This window comes from Apteryx mantelli, chromosome 7, assembly GCF_036417845.1.
Source record: "Apteryx mantelli isolate bAptMan1 chromosome 7, bAptMan1.hap1, whole genome shotgun sequence".
Taxonomy (NCBI): Eukaryota; Metazoa; Chordata; class Aves; order Apterygiformes; family Apterygidae; genus Apteryx; species Apteryx mantelli.
This window is the reverse complement of record NC_089984.1, coordinates 24,206,080-24,215,051: the sequence shown is the minus strand read 5'-3', so window position 1 is coordinate 24,215,051 and position 8,972 is coordinate 24,206,080. Positions and strand designations below refer to the sequence as shown.

General features: G+C 41.7%; 1 protein-coding gene across 1 annotated transcript in view; it reads right to left on the bottom strand.

The window, feature by feature from the left end:
* Positions 1–950: 950 nt before the first annotated feature.
* The window catches only part of WDFY4 (WDFY family member 4), a 151,660-nt gene continuing 143,638 nt past the window's right edge, over positions 951–8,972 (bottom strand). Inside the window, exons 60-63 of the mRNA XM_067300021.1 lie at positions 5,723–5,905; positions 4,768–4,855; positions 2,432–2,543; positions 951–1,362 (exon numbers count right to left, since the gene is read on the bottom strand). Coding sequence (XP_067156122.1) covers positions 1,296–1,362; positions 2,432–2,543; positions 4,768–4,855; positions 5,723–5,905 — 450 coding nt within the window. The 3' untranslated portion in view covers positions 951–1,295. The remainder of the gene's footprint in view (positions 1,363–2,431; positions 2,544–4,767; positions 4,856–5,722; positions 5,906–8,972) is intronic.

Below are 8,972 nucleotides of genomic sequence, written 5' to 3'. Positions count from 1 at the left end.
TATCGTAAGATCGCCTCTAACCACTACATTTTCCAGAGGCAATTACTGCATTCACTGTGGTGGTTAGACTGAGCTTGAGGAGGGGCATGTCTCAGCACTCTGTAAAGAAGGAAGCTGTTTGCCATAGGAAGCCTTGTTCATTCAGCAACATAATTCAAAAGAAGAGTCATGAGCAAAACGGGGCCCTATAGGAAGAAGAAAGCTGATGGTGCAGTGGCTTCTCAGACCTTCTGTTTGTAAGATAAGATACTTTATTTCCTTACCAGGTCAAGGGAGGAGTTAAGTTATCATCAGGATAGTTCTTTCAAATTCTCAGAAAATGTAGAGGAGCTTGATTTTTCCACATCAGCTGCATCTCAGTTGGGGACCCAAATGACACACAAATTTGTTAGACTATGGTCTCAGCTTTCATATACTTCATATTCCCCACTTTGACCATGCAGGGTAATTGTGAAGGTATATCCTGAAGCACATGTGATATGCTGATATTCCAGAGAGCATCAGGGCAAGGCTAGAAAAGAAGGCAGTGTAGGAGGAGAATAAAAGAATACGTTTACCAGCTGTGCCAGAGCCTCATCCTCACCCCTTCCATGCATCTTGCCTGCCTTGCTCACTGTGAAAAAAACAAGTCAGAGATTAAGTAACCTAAGACTGTGCTGTAACAGATGTTCACAATGCAGCTGGATGAAGGCACCACCATCAACCTGTGATTGAGTATCTCCTACCCTCACTTTGTGATCTAAATAACTTTTCTAAAGGAACACATAAGTTTTTCACGCAATATCCCAGGTTCAGGGAAAGAAGAGGGGCAAGAGCGAAGATACTAACATACTCGTATGCTAGCAAGAACAAAAACACTGCAACAAATGCACTTCATATCAGTTTGAAGCCTCAGTATTTTCTGATCTCTAAAACTAGAATATGTTAAATTTATTAAGCTATGTTGCTCCTTCGCATCATCAAGACAGTTTTATTTGCCAGTTTTAACTGCGATGTGAAATACAAAATGTTATGCCAAATTCAGTATTTAAAATAATCTTTAAAATATAAAAGTTTTCTCAGGACAAATACTGCAAATTCTTATAGTATGTGTGCATTGTCTGTCAGTATCTTCCCATAACTTTGGAGTCCATTCTCTGATTTCAGTCAGATCTGATTGCAGGGTCAGTCCAACAACTCCTTTGAGATTCATTCCTCTCCATAAGCTTCCAGGTCCCTCTGAATCTTGTGTGTTCTGAAGGGCAATTTTCTCTCCATTCAAAAGGCTGAGAACAAGAGTTCCCGATTATTTCTTCCTACCCATCCACAGACCAACAGCAGATTCTTCCCCAGTCATCACCAACTAGGAGCTTGGAGGAATTTCTTGAGAAAGAAAGGCAGAAAAGGGGGAAAAAAAAAAAAAGAGAACAATGTTTAAGATGTAAATATGATCAGGGCTTTCTCTTGCCTGTGCAGGAATTAGGATGACACAACAATCAAGGGAGCAGGTTATCTTTAGAGTTAAGTCTGAAGAAGAATGGTCTCGACCAGACAAGGATTCATACTGCAAAGTCTGAACTTGGAATCAGATCCAAACTTTCCCAGAGTTCAACAGGTCAGCTGTGGACAACCTTGCCAGATCTGGAGCTCTGACCCTTCACTGACACTGAGCATCTACCGTGTTAATTAAATCTGCTGTCCAGATTCAGAATTCAGACTTGTTGACACAATCTCAGGGCTTCAGACATCTAAATCTCTGTTGCATGCAATGCCATCAACACAGTGAAACTAAACCCCTCAAACTTTCACTCTCCATGCATATAAGCATCTGCAAGTGCTCTAAATCCGAGCATGCAGAACATGGGAATCATTTTAGCAACTATCAAAATGCCAACACTTCTGAAGAGCAAGACAGTAACTGTTTAACAGCACAGTGCCCTGGGGGTAGAAGATGAAGACAATTACGACAGCCAGATGAAACTTCTGGAGTGGGATTTAGTAAACTAAAATGTTGCTGGCTGTGCAAACCGAAAGCAGCTTAACAGCAAAGTCCTCTTTTGACCAAAAACATCTTGTTTACATTTCATTAAGGAGCTGGCATCTCCAGCAACTCCTAGGATAGTGGTTTTACTATGATGCAGAAACAGGGTAGCAGCTACTCATTTCTGAAACTATTCCCCCCCAAAGCTGTTATTTCTCTTGCAGTGTCTCCTATCCAACTGCTGACTATGCCCAAACCCTTCACTTAATATAGCTGGCCAGGCCAGGTTCCAGAGTGGCTGCATTTGGCTAAGACATAGCAATTCCAGTGAGATTTTAAGAAACAATAGAAATATAAACTTCAGAATAAAAAAAAATAATCTGATGATTTAGAACAGACCCATGGAGACACTGAGGCTGATCTGGTGCCCTCTGCTGGACATAGGCTACAATGCAAAGGAAAGGACAGTACCTGGATACAGCAAGCGCTGTTACTGCTGGGCTGTTCTTACTTGGTTTTCCAGTCAAGGCAAGGCTGGGATTCAGTTCCCGACAGAGAACAAGATGTTTTCCACACTTGTTACCTGTTGTGTGGTTTAAAAATAAATATTTAGAAAGTGTCTGGGGGCAGCATAGAAGGGATTGTTATTATTTACGGTCAGCAAGTTGTTAAGTTGAGAACAAATATATTTAATCTCAGCCTGTGCTGTTGCAAAATAGGCCCATCCCAATTTAATTTGTGGCTATGATAGTTACATGTGCTGACGTGCGGCTGTATCAATTGTGTGCTAAATTGGATTTGTGTATTATTGCTTTCTAAATTGCATGCCTAGTTCAGCAAAATTGTTCATCAGTTTTCACTGGCTCTATGCTTAATAAGATGCCCCACAATACCTTGCTGCCAGGATATAATACAGCCCATAATTGCCTAGTAAAAAGAAATTACATAAAGCCCTGGTATTATCAACTTATCTAAATCTGCTCATAACAGAACCAATAATTAAATGCTGAGAACATTTCACATACATACACAAGTGCACACACACACCCCCCTAATAACATAACCCAATCATAGTTACTTCAGTCTTTTTAATGACTGTGTTTTGTATTAATTTTATTTTCTTTAATATGTAGAATGAGATGTGGGAATATCTGGCCATTTAAAATAATTCTGAAGTCATCTGAGCAGTTTAGGAGAGCAGGTCACTGCTCTGATGATTACACCTCTCTTCTCTTTAAGAAAAAATGATATTGCCCTGTATCTGTCTGTGAGAACATGCATCCTTATGCTCCTGTGCAAGAACAGATGTGTGTGTTTGTATACATCAATGGATACATGGTCAATACATGTCTTCCTTTATGACCTTCTCTGAAAAAAGCACAAACAGGAGTTTTATTCAGCTGTACTCCCATGGTCAGCTTTTAAGCCCTAGTTTGGGAAACTGTTTAGGAAGACTTAATTTTTAAAAATAGCTAAAATCTCCATTTGCTCAAAGACATTGCTACACAATTATATGCAGGTAGTTAGGACATGGAAATCTTTGCCACAGGAAGTTGTTAAGGACAGAAATTCAGGAAAACTCTTAAACAAATTGGACATTTGTACATGTAAAAAGAATCTACAAAATGACTACACAATGCTACATGATTTTGGAAGAAATGCCCAATCTTGGGCTTAGAGCAATCACTGATTAAGAGACCAGAATGAAACTAAGTATGTAGTTACCACTGCTAGATTGTCTCACATCTGGCATCTATGATATTCTTGCACCTTCCCTAGAAGCAGACGGCTCTATGACAGAGGGCAGGATGGGCATCTGGTCTGGCATTTCCAATATGCCTCTGTACATATAAATATTTTCACGTAACAATCTAAGCAACGTAGATGCCAAGTTCCATGAACAGCACTTCTGAAGATCTCACTGGTAATGCCCAATTATTGTATAATATCTTTTTATGCAGATGTTACATCTATAGCTCTATCTTTATGCAAATCGTGTGCCTAAAATTGAAGCAATAGACAATGTTTGTAATGAGGATCACAACAAATAAGTGGTATAAATTATACATACTAACAACATAATTCCTTTCTTTTATAAAATGTGCTGTGAACAGAAGCAAGCTGTGTTATTAGGACATGCCTTTAAAGCTCCCTGGCAGGTTTCAGCTGCTTATTTGTTAGATCAGAGAAGTGAGCTCAAGTTGTTTTACTACCAGTCAGCCCTGTAGCCACATCATCTTGTCCACCTCAGCTCTGCAAGAACTCCAGGGCATCAGCTTCAGCTCTGCACAGCTTCCAATGAACAACTCCATGCAACAGGGCCTGCTGCTGCACTCCCACCAGTGCGGAAGGCCTCCAATCTCATTCAAGGTGGCAAAGACAACAAAATTCCCTGTCCCCACCCAGGATAGGATCTGGTACTGCCCACTCCGATATCAGGCCAAGATACTTTATTACAGGCCACCAGCAGAGGTGCTAAGGGAAAAGCTTTCTGGAACCAGAATAGTTCATTTGTTTCACAGGTTTATGCAGCATGGTGGTCTATCAAGCTTGACAGAGCCTGTAAAGAAGCTTTCAGCTTCATCCAGGCAGGATGTACCCTGAAGACCAGTGGCTCGAGCAGCTCCTTGTCTCCAAGGTAGAGTGGTGGCTACCATGTTACTCCAGCTGTTACAGTAATACTGTACCAGTCATGCTGTACCATCTCCCCTTCATATCACTGTGCTCACACACCCTCTGCCTCACAAAAGAACAAGGTCTGCACCACATAGCCACACTTCAGTTCACTGCCCGCCCCGTGGCCATACCTGTGCTGCCTGGTGCTTCCATCGTGCCTCTCTGTGATTTCAGTCCAGCAGCCTGGCCTGGAGCATTGGTGTATTGAGTCTTCCACAGCTGTGCCAGCAAGGAGGCAAAACGGGTAAAAAGCATGGATTATAACACAGCAGCATGAGAGAGACCTGGCTGTCTGCTACCCAAAAAGGGTTGGAAATTGGATGTTGCATTGTCAGAGCAGGACCTGGCAGTTTTGCTCTCCCTGCGCCGCTGTGCCACAGGGTGTCACGCTGGAGACCTGTATGCAGGGAGCTGGCGGGGTCTTGGGCTGACAAAGCAGTGATGTGTTAATCAGGAGCTCAGCAAGCTCTCCTGCCAGACTGAGGGCAGAACCAGGAGTGAATTCCAGCTCCTGAGAAAGTACAGCTTAATAAACAGAGTTATGAATTCAGACTCAGAAACCATGGATTCTGCAGGGTTCTGCTACCAATCTATGCAAAAGTGAATCTATGTAAGTGGCTTCCTCACCACTACCACCTCAGTGTCTCCATTTATAAAGCAGAGGTAATGGACACCGAATTCTTTAGGCAATGCACTGAGGTCCACTAACTAGAAGTGGTACAGAACAGCCAGATGCTCCTTTTCCCACATTAAATTGTTCCTCACGGGAGCTTAAACATATTTCTGATGGGCAACACAATTTTTGCTTTCAAAATAGAGCAGAATGAAAAGCGTATTTTCAAAACTGGTCCTGAGTGGCAGAGATGACTGCTTAAAACTCCTCCATTCAGGAAGATGAAAGTTGGTAGGAAACAAAACCTTTTCCTCCAGTTTTCAGCTTTTGCTCTGTGCTGCCTTGTTGAGAAAGGGATGGTGCTACTAAAAGCACTTTCCACTCCACTCAGTACGCAAAGTTCTGCCTCTGGTCTACACTGAATTCGGAAAAAGGATTCCCTTCCCTCTCTCCCCTCCATGAAAAACACCTACCCTCACCACTCCATCTGTGCTTCCTGTGATGATGATGCTGCGCGTGTCCCAGTCCATCACTTCAGCAAAGCAGCAGCAAACAATCCGGCTTTCGGGGTTGCAGGCAGTGTTAATGCTTACAAGAGGCTGGCCATTGACTGTCCACAGGCATAAGGAGGATCCAGCACAAGAGACAATATCACCCTGTAACACAGGAGAAGGTAATATTTCAAGATCCTGCACTTACCCTCCTGCACTGATTGTAAATTACAGTGTTGCCTAGGCTTAAATTCTTACCTTTGTTTTGCTTCTCAGCAGAAAATTAATGCCAGAGATGGTAAAAAAAAAATGACATTTTTTTCTCATGAGGAATTCTGACATTTTGACATTGTTACTGCATTATTTTGCTAAATCTGAGACAGTTGTTTTGGGTTTCTACAAAGCTTTCTGTGCCGTTTGTTAGTGAAAATATTTATTTCAGTGTTTTCTTTCCATTTTCAAAAAAATCCAGAGCAGCTTTCAAAGACTTTTTATGATATTATTTAATTTTTTTTTCATTTAACAAACCCCAGAAATGTTGTGGTAAATAGGTCATGTAAAAAGTGGTTGTAAAAAAATTCATTAAAAATAATTGAATTAAAGTATTTGAAACATCCAAGGAATTTTTGTATTCAATCTGCTCTTTTATTGTATTCTGCTCTTGAGAGTCTTAAATGAGATGGACTAACACATACAGAAAAACTTTATGCATCAGGGCAAGTCAAATAATAAGAATTATAAAACACCCCAGTATCTGATCAGAAACCTAAGGCTGTCAGGTACTGCTTAGGCAATAGATAAGGTTTCCATCTTGGAAAGATAATGATCTTGGTTTTGGGTGACAATTGTTTAGCTCACTGACTTCAAAATTAAATCCTATTTTCAAACTTCGTAAAATATCAATTATTTAAGTACAACAAGGTATGACCATTCAAACATATACGCACGCCAGCAACAGATTCCAATATTTAGATCCCACAATCAATACAAGTTGATTGCCTGAATTTTACTTTTATATTTTTTTTCATTTTATAACTGACTTACCAAAGAAGAGCTAAGCAATGCCTCAGCAGGGAAAAGAAATCCAAATCTGGCTGAACAAGTTCTGTCTATGTTCATCCAATTCTATCAGATCAAACCGCAGACGTGTCCGCTTTAGTACAGTGGTAGAAGCATCTACATACCAGGACTACTCTGTGCTTTTTTCCAGTACCGGGAGGCAGTTTCTGAAGGGAGCCAGAAAGGTGATACCCTGGCTTCTCACATGAAATCTAGTTTCCCAATATCCCCAGGAAGATGCTTTTTCTTAAAGGGATCTTCTCAGGATGGATATAGGAAGTACACACTCAGCAAAGGTGCTTTAGTGTTAACTACCAAAGCTTTGTCATACAGGAGGGCAGACCAACCAAATTAGGTGATCCCAGCGTACCCCGATCCCAGCATACCCTTTTGTCTTCAGCTCTATGAAAACACCCAACACTGACATGGAAGTGGACAATAGAAGCAAGGGAAGAAAGATGAGGAGAGATAATGGAGTTTTGTAATGGAGCCAAATCAGCAAGAGAACTTTTGGTCCAGTATGTGGAGGATTTCATGCATTTTGTTGAAATTACTCAGTAAATCTCACTAGATAGTGACCATTCATAAAACAAAAGAAGCAGGATGACATTTTAAAAGACACTTTCTCTTGCTAAATACTTCAGGTCTACAAACATCGGCAGAACATTGTGCTTTCATGCCCACCCTTCCCCCAGCAGTCTTGCTGGTCTTGCTGGCATCTAATTACTTTTCTTAATATATTTTGTTCAAAATATCCCAGCACCTCTTTACTCCACCTGCTTGCAAGGAAGTGAGCCTCAACACCTGCTTTTGGTTTATGTGCTCTAGCCCTGCCAAAACAAGACTGATTTGAACTGGTAGGAACAATCTGGAGACAGGTCAGATGCAGGCAGCCTGCAGCTGTGTTGAAAGATGGGCAAAACCAACATCCTGACTCATGCCAACTGCAAATACAGCCTTGACATCCATTTTCTACAGCTGATGAAGGGGGGGACCAAGGGAGGCTCTCAATCTTGTTCTGCAGTCCTAGGCACACACTACAGCCAGGCAGCCTGTAGAGAGACCAGGATCACAACATACTAGGCTGCATCCTGATGTAACAAGCTGTTAGCTTCAGTGAATTTAAGACAAGCAATCAAAAAAACTCCCATTTTTGCCCTCCAAGCAAGCCAATCCTTAAGCACAGCAAAGGATTCAAAGAAGAGGCACAGAGAAAATGCAAACACAGAAATGAGGACAGAAAGGTTAACTGTTCTGCTTTGCCCTTAGCTTTCAGTCAGTGCATACCCCGGGAGAACACCTACTGATTTACCAAGAGAAAGGGGAGCGTCAAAACAACCCTGACCCCGAGGTACTGTTAAGAATAGGGACTGTGCAGAATCAACACCCGGCACAGGTTCTGAGCCAGGCCCAGCATTTGCAAGTCTTGCTGACATACAAATAAACATTCTCTTAAATCACGACATGGTGTTCACCTGCTTTGATGCTAAACCTTTGGTGAATTCACAATCCTCCTCTGCCCCTCACAGGGAGCTTAATGTCATCGCATTTTTAGATAGTGTTTTGCACTGTCCAATGATCAGCTCTCCATTCAACATGAGCTGTGCTACCGAAGAAGAAAACATCCTTTGCAACTGAATCTTCCCTCTCCCTTCAGTGCAGGTGCACAGTCTTACTAGGGATTGCACATAAGGAGCAGCTACACAGGCAATCCTTGGGGGCAGGGAACGCACAGATCTCAGAACCAAGAGCTGACACTGTAGTTTTAAGTGATCTTATCAAAAATGCACTTTGATCAAGTTCCTAACTGAAATTCCATCCAAACTTTCCACCCTTGATGCAAACTAAAAAACAGGCAAATAGAAGAGCATCAGCAATCATCTGCTTCTGGCAAAGGCCACTGTGCCCTTAAATCAGCCATGTGCATCTGGTTTAAGCTAACTATCACTACACTTCACCCCTGCCTGATTTGGGGCGAGCGCTCTTCACACCAAGGGGCAGAATTCCGAAGATAAACAAGGACAGCACATTTGAAACACAGTTGCCAATAATTAAAGAGACAAAGCTTCAGCTACCTTATCCGCATGAGAGCACATGATGCCCAGGCATTTGGTAAGAGTCTACATTGTTTTTCAGATTTAGATCAGGGATATAAAAGTAACTGAAATCATTA